This window comes from Maniola hyperantus, chromosome 9, assembly GCF_902806685.2.
Source record: "Maniola hyperantus chromosome 9, iAphHyp1.2, whole genome shotgun sequence".
NCBI classification, from domain to species: Eukaryota; Metazoa; Arthropoda; class Insecta; order Lepidoptera; family Nymphalidae; genus Maniola; species Maniola hyperantus.
The window spans coordinates 7,774,518-7,791,947 of NC_048544.1; the positions used below are offsets into that span (position 1 = coordinate 7,774,518).

The 17,430-nt window shown below is 41.1% G+C and overlaps 1 protein-coding gene across 2 annotated transcripts; it reads right to left on the bottom strand.

Annotated features, from left to right (window-relative positions):
- Positions 1-1,824: 1,824 nt before the first annotated feature.
- AMPKalpha (AMP-activated protein kinase alpha subunit) lies at positions 1,825-17,311 on the bottom strand. Of its 2 annotated transcripts, none has more exons than XM_034972151.2 (7): positions 16,832-17,311; positions 15,727-16,032; positions 9,310-9,609; positions 6,189-6,384; positions 4,881-5,007; positions 3,890-4,009; positions 1,825-3,504 (listed from the first exon to the last, which is right to left on the bottom strand). In XM_034972151.2, exons 1-7 carry the CDS (start codon positions 17,084-17,086, stop codon positions 3,243-3,245), a joined length of 1,566 nt encoding a protein of 521 aa, XP_034828042.1. In that variant the 5' UTR covers positions 17,087-17,311; the 3' UTR covers positions 1,825-3,242. The 2 variants fall into 2 exon arrangements, with proteins under 2 accessions (XP_034828042.1, XP_034828041.1); XM_034972150.2 differs by having other exon boundaries at positions 9,307-9,609.
- Between the last annotated feature and the right edge of the window lie 119 nt (positions 17,312-17,430).

Genomic DNA, 17,430 nt, shown 5'->3' on the forward strand with positions numbered 1-17,430 from the left:
TAATTAATTATGTACGTTACGTGAGTAAAATTTACAGTTGTAATAGGGTCTTGACTGTAGTCATAAAAGTCGTGATTTTTTTGTACAGCGGCAGTTTATGGGGCTAGAATTAATTATTAACAAGAGTAATTAAAAAAAACATGACTTATTTATTTTTAACATGAACGTCACGCTGACGGAAGCTCAATAATAACGTCACAATCCGTAAACGACATTTTTTTCAATTTTTAAACATAAGAGTAACTTCTGTGGGAAAATATTATTTATGTTAAAAAATTGACAAATATTTGTCGCTTACGCCATGTGATATCATTTATCGCTTTTGGTACAGCGTGACGTTAATAATTAATTATTTTTAAAATAAATAGAAATCATGATTTTTAAAATAATTCTCTTTAATAAAGAATTCTAGCCCCATAAACTGCCGCCATACAAAAAATCACGTCATTTTATTACTACAATCCGAGACCCTATCGCGGCCTAATTAAAGGCAACGCTGAAATTTTAGCAAACTTGAGAGGATTGTGGAATATCACATCAATTACCTACTAATAAACACAACAGTGTGGAATCGTTTTTGTTCCAATACTAACAGTTCTTACGATACAAAAGGCACTATAATATTTCTTTGATTACACAAACAGCACTTATGTATCGATCCCGAATGACCTAATTATTTACAATAATTGTTTATTTATTAATCTATTTGAATACCTATACAATACTAGAATAACAATTTTAATTTATAAATAACTAACTTTATCATAAGAAACAACTAGCCTGCAGTAGGTATTATGATTAATATTATTAGTCAAAAACACAAAACCTATCTTAAAATTAATTATGAAAATAAATATTACGATAAATTTAATTTACTATTTCTCTCTAATATACAAAATATTTTCAAGAATCCAATAATTTAATCATGGGGAATTTCTATACATATATTCGTTATTATGAACATTGGAGCAATTCTAGTATAAACAATAGTACAAGCAGTACAAAATGATACTTAAGTATTCAGAAATATATACCTAACATTTAATTTAAGGCGACGCTGAAATTGTAGCAAACTTGAAAGCGATTGTGGGATATCACATATTCAATCCTAATAAAATATATTTTGCATTATGCGATAATATTATTGAAATATGTAAAATCAAATATACCTCTGTGCTTATTCCTCTAATGGGGATCCACATGCTGATGATCCACATGATGGATTCAACTGATCTCAGTGGACGCCATACGAGGTCCGGCGAATGTCAAATTAGAATCAACATTGTGGCTAATTCAGTTGTAAAAATCTCTAAATCTATTGCTATCCCTGTCATAATTTTGCTTGCGGAAAAGAATAGCACTAGATTTAGACCTGTTAATTTAGTTTAGAGATTGTGTACAAGAGAATCAGCCCCATTGCTTGTTGATACAATATACAATTGCGTCGTGAATTTTTTAAAGGCGTAGATGCTGAAAGCTCGTACAGTTAACATTATGGCGTTTGACAGCTCAGTATAGCCCTATAGGAGCCGGTTCGTTCATGCGCCACCAGTCGGGATAAATTAGCAGTGTGGATCCCCATGTGCATTGGAGGTAGGCAAAATGAAGGCAGATTTTACTATCATCAAAGTAACTTTTTTCAGTTCTCCTTTACTAAGTATCTAAAAATGATTGCTAATTTGCCCGATCGCACGCTACTGGTCATTTGTGTAAAAAAATGTAAGTACCCTCCTAAATGTATAATAACGGTCCAAAGTCCAAATGCATTTGCGCTGCGCGACGCGGCAGCGCCTTGTTTTATTATATTGTATCAACAAGCATTGTGGCTAATTCAGTTGTAAAAATCTCTAAATCTATTGCTATCCCTGTCATAATTTTGCTTGCGGAAAAGAATAGCACTAGATTTAGACCTGTTAATTTAGTTTAGAGATTGTGTACAAGAGAATCAGCCCCATTGCTTGTTGATACAATATACAATTGCGTCGTGAATTTTTTAAAGGCGTAGATGCTGAAAGCTCGTACAGTTAACATTATGGCGTTTGACAGCTCAGTATAGCCCTATAGGAGCCGGTTCGTTCATGCGCCACCAGTCGGGATAAATTAGCAGTGTGGATCCCCATGTGCATTGGAGGTAGGCAAAATGAAGGCAGATTTTACTATCATCAAAGTAACTTTTTTCAGTTCTCCTTTACTAAGTATCTAAAAATGATTGCTAATTTGCCCGATCGCACGCTACTGGTCATTTGTGTAAAAAAATGTAAGTACCCTCCTAAATGTATAATAACGGTCCAAAGTCCAAATGCATTTGCGCTGCGCGACGCGGCAGCGCCTTGTTTCATATAAACTATCGTACGCGACAGGTCGAGATGGCATGGTTGGGGGGGGGGAACGCCCCGCACAGCCCCCGATTGGTGCAGGCGAGCGCGGGTGAGGTGCGGGTGTGCCAGGCGTCCCCGATTATCATTTCAACCTGTCGTGTACTATTTGTCGCGCAGCGCAGCTCAAGTGCCACGTTTAACCTAAATAACATCTAGGCAAGAGTGAAAAGGCATCTTCTAGGCAAGCGCGCCCCAACCTAGACATCATCATTGCTTTCGCGTGTCGTGAAGTCAAAGCCTAACTCGGCGAGCGACGAGCGACGTACGAGCCACCACGTAGCGCGTGATAACACAGCACAGTCGTATAAAACGCAGCGCAGCAGGGTTTTTTAATATCTTTATTATAATCTAAGTCTTAGATTATAATAAAGATATAAAAAAAGCCCCTATCGTTCCTCTTAGATTCTAAGAGGAGCGATAGGGCATTGCACAGCACAGCGGAGAATAGGTCAGTGTTGATTGGTCACCCTTAGTGTGTTCTATAGATTTCAGCCTAAGTGCATAGGGATAGGAAAAGGGTTTGAACATTTTATATGGAACCTGACATACGTACAAGTCCCGCCATTCGGAAAAAATCAACGGAGTAAGTTATTACAGTCAAAAGCATTCAGCGATAAAATGTCGTAAGTGATATACTTTCTGAGAATAGAGTTTAATCGCTTGAAAAATAAAACGTTAATAATTTTGAACATACGTAAAAGTATATCACTAACAACATTTCATTACTGAACACTTTTTGATTGTAATCACTTCTATCGATTAACACATGTTTTATACATTATAACAACAAGGTTGTAATAATGGCGGGCTTAAATAGGTATACCAACTAGGTTCAATGCCCTTTATTTGATTTATATATTGCAACTATCGTGCGAGCTGTATAATCAAAGCGGCGCACATTTCGAAGAACTCCATCGTGTGGTGGCCCTGCGGCTGGTTGGGGGCCACGGGCGGTGGGGGCGGGAGGGGGGAGACCAGCGGGCTCGGGCAGCCCGTCTCGTCGTCTGGTTCCTCCTTTTCCCCCGAGAGCGACTTAAAGTCGAGTAGATATGACTTGTAGTCAACTTGATACAACTGCAGCGACATTTTGACGTGTTTTTGGGTCATCTTGTTCAAAGTCCGGACTCTGAAAGTGAAACTTGTTGAAAGAAACATTTTCTAAAGAGCTTCCAAGACGAGAGCGGCTTGACGTCAAGCAAACGGCATTTTTCTCATTTCTCGAACACTGTCCGAACGTCGCGTCAAGCAAAAATATAAAATCGCGTCAAGCACGTAAATGTTTGACTCAACGTGAAATCAACGTGCTTGACCGTCTCGTAAGTTCTTAACACGCAACCCGTCTCTGCGCCTCGAGTGTGAGTTGTTGTTGTTGAGTCAAATCTGTCCCCCAATTGTGTAAGAATAACGTATTCATCGTTATTGTAATCAAGAACAAATTCAGAATTAGCTAACGATTACCAACCCCCCCCCCCCCCCTGTTCTTTACTGAAAATGAAGTATATCATAAATACCTGACGTGGTACGGGTTGATCACTTTCCACTCGTAGTCCAGCACCTTCATAGCGCGGAATACTTCCAGCATTATATCGTTCGGCTTGCTCTGGGATCTGATGCCTAAGTGCCACTTGGCCCTGCAAATAATTAATTATTTATGTATTACAAACAGCTTTTAATTTTATTTGGATTATTCATCATCATCATCATCAACCGATGGACGTCCACTGCTGGACATAGGTTTTTTGTTAGGACTTTCACACGCCACGGTCTTGCGCCGCCTGATCCAGCGGCTCCCTGCGACTCGTCTGATAGTGGGGGGCTTCCAACGCTGCGTCTTCCGGTGCGAGGTCGCTATTCCAGTACCTTGAGACTGTCGGTTTTCCGAATCTCTGGAGGATCTCCTCATTTCTGATTTGATCAGATAGAGAAACTCCGAGCATTATAGCTCACGTGAAATGTTACAGTATTTTTGGAAGCAGTGTATTACCAACTAGGCCACTCGGAGTCAATGCTGCGTCGTAGGCGGCGCATTGACCCGAGTTTTGCGCGAGGGTTTGATAGATATTAAATCACTAAAACTACGGAATGAGGCAAATAATTATTGGTATTAGATTGTATTTAGGTAGTACAACAATAACGCTAAGTTTTTGCTAGCGTTTTGGTTACAACCTGTATAGCTTTATCAGCAATAGTTGCGTGTAACATAAGGTACCTGACGTTATGACGTTAGGTTATGTGTCAGTCCATGGATAAAGGTATCTTATGGCCGTTTCTAGTTTCGGAGATATCAAGTGATTTGTAAAAATGTAAAAAAATAAAATATTATTATTATTGCTATTTTGTAAACTATTAGATGTAACATTTATTTTTCCATTTTTATTATAATATAAGCCAATAATGTGGTCCCAAACTTTGGTATGTAATAAGAAATGGTAGAAACGGTAGAACAGAACAGAAAAAAAAATATTTTTTGCTTGTTCTTCTGAGACGTTTTGTGTTACTGACCGTTTGACTGGCGTGCCCTTCTGCTTGTCTTGTGCGGGTTGCGCAGGTTGCGCGGACTTGTCGCGCAGCGGCGCGATGCGCTCCGGGTGCGGCCGGCCGCTCTCGGTGATCGCCGGCGGGGAATTGCCTGCGGAGTGCGGTGGTTGGAAATGTCTCCTTTTTATTTATTTATTAGTACTTACCAAATATTATCAACAGCAAATAATTTTTTTTATTCAAGTAAACTTTCACAAGTACTTTCAAATCGTCGGATGCATCTACCTCGAAAAATTATATATTTATATAATTTTAATACAAAGTTCCTTTGTTCCTTGTTTGTAAAAAGTCGATGAAGATTGTCGTCCAAGGTCGTTTTATGACCTAAAGTTGAAATCTCTAAATTTCGAAATTAGTATTGGTGCGATTACTAAGATGCCTATAAGATACCTCTATGATTGTCGGCGATCCTCTTGTTGTCTATGACGAGGTCGTACGCCATGGCGAGCTGGTCGTGCGGGGCGCCGTTCAAAACTCGTCGCATACCTCCGTTGTTCCGCTGTTGCCCTACAACTCACTTGCCGCATAGAAGTCTTTGATCTCAGCCTTGGCGGCATCGTCGGCGATCCTCTTGTTGTCTATGGCGAGGTGGTACGCAATGGCGAGCTGGTCGTGCGGGGCGCCGTTCAGAACTCGTCGCATACGTCCGCTGTTGCCCTACGACTCACTTGCCACGTATAGAAGTCTTTGATCTCAGCCTTGGCGGCCTCGTCGGCGATCCTCTTGTTGTCTATGGCGAGGTGGTACGCAATGGCGAGCTGGTCGTGCGGGGCGCCGTTCAGAACTCGTCGCATACGTCCGCTGTTGCCCTACGACTCACTTGCCACGTATAGAAGTCTTTGATCTCAGCCTTGGCGGCCTCGTCGGCGATCCTCTTGTTGTCTATGGCGAGGTGGTACGCAATGGCGAGCTGGTCGTGCGGGGCGCCGTTCAGAACTCGTCGCATACGTCCGCTGTTGCCCTACGACTCACTTGCCACGTAGAAGTCTTTGATCTCAGCCTTGGCGGCCTCGTCGGCGATCCTCTTGTTGTCTATGGCGAGGTGGTACGCAATGGCAAGCTGGTCGTGCGGGGCGCCGTTCAGAACTCGTCGCATACGTCCGCTGTTGCCCTACGACTCACTTGCCACGTAGAAGTCTTTGATCTCAGCCTTGGCGGCCTCGTCGGCGATCCTCTTGTTGTCTATGGCGAGGTGGTACGCAATGGCGAGCTGGTCGTGCGGGGCGTCGTTCAGAACTCGTCGCATACGTCCGCTGTTGCCCTACGACTCACTTGCCACATAGAAGTCTTTGATCTCAGCCTTGGCGGCCTCGTCGGCGATCCTCTTGTTGTCTATGACGAGGTGGTACGCAATGGCGAGCTGGTCGTGCGGGTCGCCGCTCAGCAGCGCATTGTGCACCTCGTGCTCGCGCACGCCGAACTTGTCGCACACCTCCGCTATAGCCTCCGTGTCGATAACACTGCTGTCCTGTCATTAGCAATATAGTTTTAACACCTTATGAACACAAAAATCAAAGTACCCATAATAATTTGTTAACGAATGTAGATAGAGTAATAAAGGTAGATGCAGGAACGTTTGCTTTCTCATTCGCACTAAAAAGAGAGCACAGATAAAGTTACTAATGTGATAAACAGAGACGCAGCTAACCTATTTTTTGTCCCTTATCGTGCAACTGGTTTTTTTCAAGAATACATACAAGAAGTTGCAAAACAAACTTTGAGAATTCGTGGCGTAATTGTATTTCTCATGAGTTATTTACTTGTTTTCACATAAAAAACGTTTAATACAAATATTTACTAAACAATGGTAATAATTGTCGTGTTATTCATCGTTACGTCGTGCTATCGCTATCTCATACGCGGTTACACAGTACTTACATCTACCCATTATTCTATCTACGTTAACGAAGCACTTATTGTTACATATTGTTTTTTAATCTGCGCATCTGCTGTGTCCCATGTATCGGCAACTGCTCCAATAAGAGCTCCTTTACACTAGCATAGCTCCAGCACAGATGTTCGACGCTGCGAGCGCTGCGTAAACGCTGATCACTGAGAGCGTCATCGCGCAGTTGCCACATTAACAAAGAGGAATCAGTATTGTTGGATTTGCTGTTAAAAAGATAATTATTACGAAACGAAATAACAAAATAAAAGGCTATGGAATTTACGACATCATTTTCGTTTGGGTCGGTTTCATTTGGTTCGGAATGCCTTAGAAGTACCAGCAAGAAATGATACCTACATTTAATAGTTTATTTTAAACTTGTATAAAGGCAAGTCCAAAATAGATTGCGGAATTTTGTTTTGACCTAAAAGGTTAAACCCACTCCCTTTTGGTTTCTACAAGGCATCGTACCAGAACGCTAAATCACTCGGCGGCACGACTTTCGTACGAGCGCAGAGAATTCAACCTTAAGAGTACGCATATACAAGGTTTTGCATAAAGTGTTGGCGGGGGACAAGGGAGAATGCCTTGTTGTGATTGATGGACTAAAATTCACGTTATCTAGAAAATGTGCGGAATGAGGGTACCGAACGGGCGTGGGCTGACTTTTATGCAATGCAACTGCCTAAGCTTGGTGATCGGGGTTGTCCGACTATTAGGCGTCTGAAAGTAATGTACATTACTATATGACGTTTGTTGGTCGCAATGACAGAGACAATGCTCTACATCTGCTATCTCGTTCTAAAGGTCGATGTACATTACTTTCTGCCGCATAGTGTACGAGCAAGGTAGCACGCACGCTGTGATAAGCGCATCCGGTAACGGTTTCTTGTCGATACGTGTGCACCATTTGCATTGGAGCAGTTGCAGATGTGTTGAAGAAGGTTGACGCAAATATAGTGGATATGCAAAATAAGAGATCCCAGAGTCTCTCAATACTCACTGAGTTTCTGTAATATAACAGAAGAGATTTTTCCAATATAACAGAAATACTATCATTATAACGCATCTAAACAGTAAACTACGAAAGGGAAATCGAGTCTGCTAAATTGTAATATCTTAGCTATAAATATATTTTGATTCAATGTTACTGAAATAAGTAGGTGTGACTGACAGACAGATGGAAAAGTAGATGGGTTTCTTTTTTAATATAAATAAATGAAAACTGACTGACTGATCTATCAACGCACAGCGAACACTACTTGATGGATGGGGCTGAAATTTGGCATAGCATATAGCTATTATGACGTAGTCATCCGCTAAGAAAGGATTTTTGAAAATTCCACCCCTAAAGGAATAAGCTAGTTTTTAACATTTTGGCACAGACTCCTAACAATGGAATGAATGAACCTAGACAAATACGAAAATATACGAATACGAAAATAACTACAAAAAACGACCTAACTCTTGAGTTACCCAATCAATTACCGAATCAATAAATGTTTAAACAAATTATGTACATGTGTTTTCTTATCTAGTCCAAGAAACAAAATACATACCCCTAAAATCATGCAAACAAATATTCAAATAACAGTTCAAAAGAAAGTCTCTAATCTCAACCAAGCAACTAAATAAAATTGGATAAAACAATGCAAATATTCAATCATAACCTGTGAAACCTCAGCAAGCATGATATAATAGGTATGTAACTAAAAACCATTAACCATCTAAAATATCGAATGTGAACTGGCAACTACTCTACAACTCAATTTTAACAACTTCCCAGGACTGCCAGTGTATGCGACAGGTCAACATGTCAATCGGAGTATGAGGCGCGGGGACGCCCCGCCCACCCGCACAGCGCCCGCGCTCGTCCGCATCGGGTTAGTGCAGGGGCTGTGCGGGTTTGAGGGGTGTTCCCACCCTGATTGCCCTGTTGCATACTACAGTACCCGTAGTACAAGATTTTACGTCTGACCAAACCAAACCAAATTCGAGAGTCGAAATACTTCCGCGTTACAGTGAACTGGATATTAACTGCCTTTTTTTAAAGCTCAAGTTTGTCTACACTTCTACAGCCAGCGCTCCAAGCGGAAACATTGCGAAATTAAAATCAGTGGCATTGAATATTTGACTTCAATTCAAGGCTGTTTAGGTCCATTTTACTGTAACGCGGAAGTATTTCGACTCTCGAATTTGGTTTCGTTTCTTGAGACGTAAAATCTTGTACTACGGGTACAGGAGCCTTGCTAGCATATATGCTTTTTGAAATTTTGGTACCAAACTACTAGATAACTGTCTTGAATTGTGACAATGCAGGGTACAAAATACCATAAAGTGAAATCATCAAAAATTTGAGATAGGACATGTTGCCAGTTCAGTTCAGTAAATATACAACATCTCCCCTGGGCTTTATCATTCAAGAATAAATAAAATGTTAGTTACCACTGTTAACCTCAAAACTTTTCAGCACAGTTAGTAGAACTCAATAATTGAAATTACCACCTGTTCCACTGGCGACGGGAACAAATATCTCGGCAAATCTTTTTGAAACCATTCATGTTTTTTAACATCTTCTATTGTAGCTCTCTTCATTGGGTCCACTTGAAGCATGTTGCACAGGAGACTGACAACACTTTTGTTCAGGTATTCTGGTATTGGGAATATTCCCGATTTGATTTTTCTGAACAATGTTGGCACATGTTCATCATCGAAGGGCAGAGTTCCACAAAGAAGGGCGTAGAGGATCACACCACAGGACCACACATCCACTTCAGGGCCAGCATATAATTTTCCTGAAATAACCTATAAAGGATTGAAAATATTACTATTTTTGCTATAATTTACATGAAAAGGTTTCTAAAATTAAAAAAGGTCTTCTTATAGTAATGTCATGTCACATTGACAAATGTTGAAAATTGAAATAGACAATAAGGTAGGTAAGGGTATGATCGCTCACTTATAAACTTTAGAAAATTATAATCAGATACAAAAAATATGAAAAATGACTATTTACCAAAAACAGATTGGAGGCAATTTAGAAGAATACAAAAAGTCAATTTTTACTCTCCTTCATACAAAAATATAGCCAAAAAAACTTCATGTTTATGATAATAAAGCCTTATAATATTATAGATTCAATGGCCAGAGTAAAATAGATGGCCCGCAATGAATGCCGTAATATATTGAATTTTAAGTTTATTTTTCATATGGAAAATTTTTTTTTTTTTTTTTTTTTTTTTAATGGCGCGCGGCTGCACCAAGCGGGCGCAATTTACTTCGCCAATGTCGTGTGGAATTGAAGAGACACGATACGAATGGTTGGTGATAGCTGGGAAGAAGACTATCTATTAATTTGGATAATTTATAAGTAGCAGGTTTTTTCAAAGAATAATATATTATTGTATAGGGTTAGTTTCAGGCCTGGAACAACACAATTATTAGGTACACAAAATACACACTATATTACATAAATATTTACAGCTTAATATTATTATATTTGACATATTTACATAAGAATTTACAGTAAGGACTAAAAACAGACATTAACAAACACTCAACATTTACTGGACGGGGAAATTTTGGAGGAAGGACATCATAGAGGGGGTGAAGAAGTTTAGGACAAGAAAAGAATATATGGGAAATAGTACCTTCGTCTAAGCCACATTCACACAGGGAGTGATCTCTAACTCTGATCTTGTGCAGATGGACAGGTGTGCAGGAATGACCAAGGCGTAAGCGACATATCGTGGAGGTAACCCACCTGTCTGCGTATCTATGGGAGAAGAACCATGGGCGCCTTGGAATATCCGGTTGAACTGAGGCATAGAATTTACCTTTAACCGATTTTGATTCATTCCAGTATGTGTTCCAGGACTTGTCCAGATATGTTTTAGATAATGCACTCAGATCTTGGGAAATGGTTTTAAAATGTTCATGGGAACCCGTTTGTACAGCAGATTTAGCGCAAGAGTCAGCCGTTTCGTTGCCTGCAATGCCAGAGTGACCTGGAATCCAGACAAGTGTTAAAGCTATTCCATTTTGATGACAGGAGAACAGAGCTTCCCTAATCTGTAGAATAATGGGAAATCTTGATTTACTCCTGAATGGGTTTTCCTTAATGGATAACAAGCAACTAAGAGAGTCAGTAAAAATAACAGTTTGTTTCATGTTATGGGAGCGGGTAAACAGGATTGCTTCTAATAAGGCAATGGCCTCTCCTGTAAACACCGAAGACTCAGGAGGGCATTGGAATTGTAGAATTATTTTAAACCTGGGCACCCAGCAGGCTGCACCGACACAACTTTCTGTGGACATTTTTGAAGCATCGGTGTAGATAAGAAGATGATTTGACCAATTTTGATGAACTAAGCTTTGAAATTTTGAGTTAGTATCAGGGGCACCTTTGACCAAACCAAGATCAGTAACCACAGAGGGATTGAATACCAGGGCTTCATATGATGTGGAGAATAGAGGATTTTTTGATAAAGATAACAAGGGATGAGGGAGATTGGTAAACTTACGGAAACTATCCAATAGGTAGGAGGAAGGATTGCGTGTGCTAAGGACTTGTGATAACTGGTCCAATTTGGTCCACAATGGGTGAGAGGAAAGCTGTAACATTTTGCTGACAAAGCGGTCACATAGGTATTGCCGTCGGAGATGTAAAGGAGGATCAACACATTCAACCTGTAGAGCGTTAGTGGGGGAAGACTTCATTGCACCCAGAATGATTCTGAGGCAACGGTACTGAATTTTATTCAACTTCTCAGACACAGTTTTATTTAAGGGGTCTAATACAAATGAGCAGTAATCAATGTGGCTACGAACCAAAGCATTATATAAGAGTTTGAGGGAGTAGGGATGAGCACCCCACCAAACTCCCGCCACCGCACGTAGAACATTGATGCCCTTTTCACATTTATTAATTATATATTCGGTATGAGCCAATCCGTTCAGTCTGTAATCGAGAATAACTCCAAGGAACTTTGCCTTATCTACCAAGTTGATGAGTTGACCCTCATAATAAAAGTTAAAGTTAGGGATAGATCGCTTCCTCGTAAACACGACTGCTTGGCATTTAGCCACTGACAAAGATAGGCCGTGGTCAGAGAGCCACTGCCCTAGATAATACAAAGCAGAGTTAAGACATTGGGATATTTCCTCTACAGAGCCTGAGCTATGATAGAGGACGATATCGTCAGCATACTGCAAGATGTTACAAAAATTATTTACAGACATTTCTAGATCTTGGGTATATATGCTGTATAGCAGAGGACTGAGAACAGAGCCTTGGGGAAGACCTTTCCAGACTAGTCTGGGGGGGAGAGTGGATGACTGGTGTTTTACCACAACTGACCTACCAGCAAGCAGGTTACATATGAAATGTGATATCCTCGGCGGTACACTCAGCTGGTGCAGCTTTTGCCTGAGCAACGGAAGAAGTACATTATCATATGCAGAAGCTACATCGAGAAAGACACCCACAAGGTATTCACCCTTACCAAAGGCAGTTCGAATGTCTGTAGTGAGTATACTGAGGCTGTCTGCTGTACTGAGACCCTTGCGGAAACCAAACTGCGAAGGGGCCAGTATTCCTCTGCTTTCCATTATCCATTCCAATCGGTTTTTAAGGAGGACCTCCGTAACCTTCGCTAATGTGGACGACAGTGCAATAGGCCTGTATGAATTAGGGTCTGAAGCTTTTTTCCCAGGCTTAAGAAGTGGGATCACTATTTGGGACTTCCAGGAATCTGGGATTATTCCTTTTTCAAAAAAACCGTTAATTAAATTTAGATAGCGATGTTTAGAGTTTTCATTTAAATTTACCAAAAAAGAGTAGGGCACACCATCTTCCCCTGGGGTTGAGTCTTTTAGCCCACCGAGAGCAATCTGAAGCTCTGAGAAGGAAAAGGGGGCATCCATTTCGCCCATAATGGGTGCTGGTGTAAAAACAGGGAATTCGTCCTGATGGGGAACAGACGGAGGAGCAAGTTTGTCAGCAAAAGTACTAAGCCATTCAGAGGGATCGTTGGAGCTTGGATCGGAGTAGATGTTTAACCAAACAATCGAAGAGGGAGATCTAGGGTTAAGTGATTCGCAGAACTTAGTCCAGCCAAACTTTTTCTTTTTTGAAACCATTCTTTTTGTTTTGGCATCAATACGCTTATATTTAATAAAATTTTCTTCTGTCATATGATCTGAGTACTCTTTCTCTGCTGCCACTCTCTGCTTGAACAAATCTTTGCATTCCTCATCCCACCAGGGAGGGGAAGGCAAATGATTTGAGACAGAAGGATTTTTACGGGGAATATTGGAGTCGGCCGAAGAAATAAGAGATTTGACGAAGTGATCATAGTAAATCAAGAGGTCACCATCACACGGAAGATCAGGTAGAGAGTCCATCAGGTCATCCACGGTTTGAGCATAGCGGGACCAATCTGCTTTGTGCAATTTATATTTTAACAAGGGGTTAGGGTTGGGGGAAGGAATTGTTCTATTATTCATAGTTAGGATGATAGGGAAGTGGTCGCTACCATAGGTACTAGGAAGAGTTTGCCAGGATAGCTGAGATGCAAGAGAAGTTGAAGAAAGAGATAGATCTACTGCAGATTTTGGGTTCTGATTGGGGTAAACTCTGCGAGTCGGGGAGCCATCATTCAGGATACAAAGGTTCATATCCTCAAAAATGTCAACCAACGACGGAGCGAACCCGTCACAGTTATAACACCCCCACAAAGTGTGGTGGGTGTTAAAGTCACCCATAATCACAGTCGGACTGGGGAGAGAGGAAAGGATACTTTCAATTTCTGGAATCAGGGAGGGGGTTGGGTGAGGGATATACAAAGAGAGGAAGGAAATATTTACAGCTCTCACAGCAACAGCATTAATCTGATTACTGTGAGAGGGGATAGGAATTGAAGAAAAGGGAAGATTGTGCCGAATGAATAAGGCACTACCTGCATAGCCGTCATCCCTGTCATCCCGCAAACAGAAGAAACCAGGGACCCGAAATCGGGCTCCAGGCCTCAGCCATGTCTCCGAGATGGCAACCATGACAGGACTATGCAGGTTAATTAAGGATATAAGGTCTTGTTTTTTGGAACGGATGCTTTTACAATTCCATTGAAGTAGAACTGTTGGGGCCATTGTTTAAAATATTAAAGAGACGGGATAGGTTTTGGGCAACGTTGGGCGGTAATGGGAGTTCGCTGCATGGAGCAACGATGCTTAGGAGCAATGCGGTAAGGTCTTCTAACATTTTTCCTTGGGATAGCGGAAAGTCGGGTTGGCTGTTGCCAAGAGCACAGCCATTGGGTAGGGAGGAAGATGGGTTGTTAATAATTGATTCATGTGCCTGTTTATTGTAGCCCTTCGGTAAGGGGGCACGGGGACGAGGAGAACGAATAATTGTTTCCCGGTATGATTTTTTAGGAGTAACATTGGGACGAGATGAGTTTGTAGGATGGGGAGGACGGGGAGAGAATGTAGGAGTTGAGAACAACTCCCTAGTCATCTCAGCATATGACCTACGGACTGGGGGGAAACGCGCAGATGCCTCTATATACGAAATGTTGTCTTGAGACATGACAAGCTTAATGCTTTCCTGTCGGGAAAACTCTGGACAGTCCTTATCTGACGCGAAATGGCTACCTGAGCAATGCAAGCAGGTAGCCTTTTCCTTCGAAACATCGCAGGACTCACCTGTATGGGGCTGGGCACACCTGTAACACCTTGGCTTAGACCTACACTGTGATTTAATGTGGCCAAAACGGCAACAATTTAGGCACTGAATGGTCGGGAATTTGTAAGACTCAACAGGGAGGGACGTGTAAAAGGAGAAAATTCTTGAGGGGAGCGTCTGGCCTCTAAAGGTTACAACCACCGACTGGGTGGGCACCCATTCAACACGACCTTCAATGGTATTTTTACGGTTCAGGCGGCGGGCTTTTAAAACCTCGCCACAGCCAATCGGTAGTTCAAGGGATTCGACGAAGTCCCCCATAGACCAGTCTATAGGAACACCCCGCACTAGACCCATCCGAGTGATATTGAATGTTGGAATGTTGGCCTTATACTTTGCCAACGTCAAGATCTGGCTTGCTAGGAAGTCATTGGCTGCTAACGCGGTTGAGAACTCTACGCTGACTCTATTGCGGCCAACACTTTTAACGCCGTCTTTAATGATGTGACTGAACTTGTTATGGTGCAGAAACTGGCCAAACTGCAATGCTCTAATTGATGTGGCTGCGGATGGGTCCGAGACCTCCTTCGAGACGTGGACTATGAAGGGACCTTTGTCATCCCCACTGTAACCTTTAGGGCCTTCAGAAAATGAGGGATGGGTGTATACAGAATGCACAGCTGCATGGGGAGGATTCAACACCGTTCTTTTTCCGCCTTCTGCGGCAGGCTCATCGATATCGACAGGTCGCTTCCGAGAGGAAGCCGCCTGTCGAGAAGCGTCACACGCGTCTCCGTTCCGCGACCCATCAGGGTCCGGGGGCTCCGGAGGTGGGTCCACCTCCATTCCCATCGCACCGAGTTAGTCCCACCACCAAAAAACACTAATTAAAACTCAAAAACTGGCTATTTTTTAACAAGAAAAACAGTCCGAAAAACGCCGCACGTGTGTCGACAAAAGCCAACACAGACGAAGCCATGGAAAATTAAATTCTTGTATAATTAAATAAAAGTGATGAATTAATTTATATGAATTAATATGCACGTGAATTATGCACTGAAACCTGAGAGTTCTCCATGTGTGTGAAGTCTGCCAATCTGCATGGGGTCAGTGTGCAGACTATGGTCTAATCTAAACCCTTCACACTATGACAGGAGACCTGTGCTCTGTATTGTGGCTATGGGTGGAGCCGGCTATGGGTTGATCATGATGATGTTGAATATGCACTTAGAGCTTACCTCAGGTGCAGCATAGTTGGGCGAACCACAAGATGTCCTTAGAAATTCTCCATCCATCATCATATTAGATAAACCAAAGTCGGCTATTTTGACATGCATATTGTGATCCAGCAACAGATTCTCAGGTTTCAGGTCTCTGTGCACTATCATGTGTCTGTGGCAATAGTCAACACCTGATATGATTTGTTGGAAAAAGCGCCGCGCTTCATGCTCTTGAAGTTTACCGCGTTTCACGATGTAGTCGAAGAGTTCACCTCCAGATACATATTCCATAATCATGAATATGTCTGTTGGGGTTGAAATTACCTGTAATAGGCAAATTTAATGAAAATGCTTATGAAAACTTTAATTTTTTTCACTAAATAGGTACAAGCTGTATGCCACTGAGCAGCTGTGTAGCCATACTAAACAAATAAGTTTTTAGAGAAAATCTACAGTAGAAATTTAGAAAATCAATAGCCGATCAACAATAGAACCAGCACCAATGAAGCCCTGGGCATAATTACTACCAGGCTTGACTTGTCTTGATGTTATTTAAGTAGCTGCAGGGTTTTATTTGGTGTTAAATCTAAGTATTAGTGGTTGACAATAAAATATGGTTACTTTTCTTATTAGTGTTGTGTCTTACTGATATGATACCATTGACTTATATATATTACTTCATATGGAAAGGGCCATTGAACAAACAAAATGGCACATGACGTCTGGATTTCAAATGGGTCGTTCTTTAGTATCTAAGAGGTGGCGCTGATTTATTTGGCTCCAAAACTGTGAAAAATTTTGTTTGCTTGGGCGTATCTTGTCATTTATATCGATGTATTATACTCATTTGTCATTGTTACCTGTCAACTCTGTAATCCATACTAATATTATAAATGCAAAAGTGTGTCTGTCTGCTTAGCTTTTCACAGTCCAGCTGTTTAACGGATTTTGACAAAATTAGGCACGGAGATAGCTTTCATCCCGGGGAAGGACATAGGTTACTTTTTACCCCTTTTTTTCTTTAAATCAAAGAGTTCCCACGGGAACTTTAAAAACCGAAACTCACGCGGACGAAGTCGTGGGCATCACCTAGTGAACAATAATCAAGTATTATTTCACTTACCTGATACAATTTAATAATATGGGGATGTCTAAATAGCTTGAGATTTTGTATTTCACGTCTGATCTTTCCAACGACATCGAGAGATTTGATCTTCTGTCTGTTAAGAATTTTTACAGCAACTTTATGCTTGGTTAATTGATGCTCTCCTATCTTGACTTTTCCGAATGTTCCAACTCCTAGAGTAGCCCCTAATGTATAGTGACCTATCTTCACTATAGGCTGATTGCCACTAGCTACCACTGGTTTATCAGACATAATTAATTTTTAATAAAACTCTTGCCAAGTTCAAGGATTTGTTAGAAAACGGCACTTTCGAATCACATGTCAAATATAAGAAAAGTTTGTAAATAGCACTTTTAAATTATGAGCTAAAGGAATTATTATAGGTATTGTACTTCATAGAAAACAAATAAACAATGAGAAAAATACATGACTCAAGAGTTAAAAATAATAATTTTCTTATCACGCTGATTGAACTGGAGTAAGGACGTGCAAAATAAATCGATTATCAAAAATCGATTATGAAAATGATATGTTCCAATCGATTCTGATTTACATTATATTAATCGATGATCACGATTTAGGAATGCCATTCCTAA

Coding starts and splice junctions, on each gene's coding strand:
- AMPKalpha (XM_034972150.2), bottom strand. CDS start 17,086: ATGTCTGATAAACCAGTGGTAGCTAGTGGCAATCAGCCTATAGTGAAG. Junction 16,033..16,831: donor ATATTATTAAATTGTATCAG/GTAAGTGAAATA, acceptor TGCCTATTACAG/GTAATTTCAACCCCAACAGA. Junction 3,505..3,889: donor ATCAACCCGTACCACGTCAG/GTATTTATGATA, acceptor TTTCACTTTCAG/AGTCCGGACTTTGAACAAGA.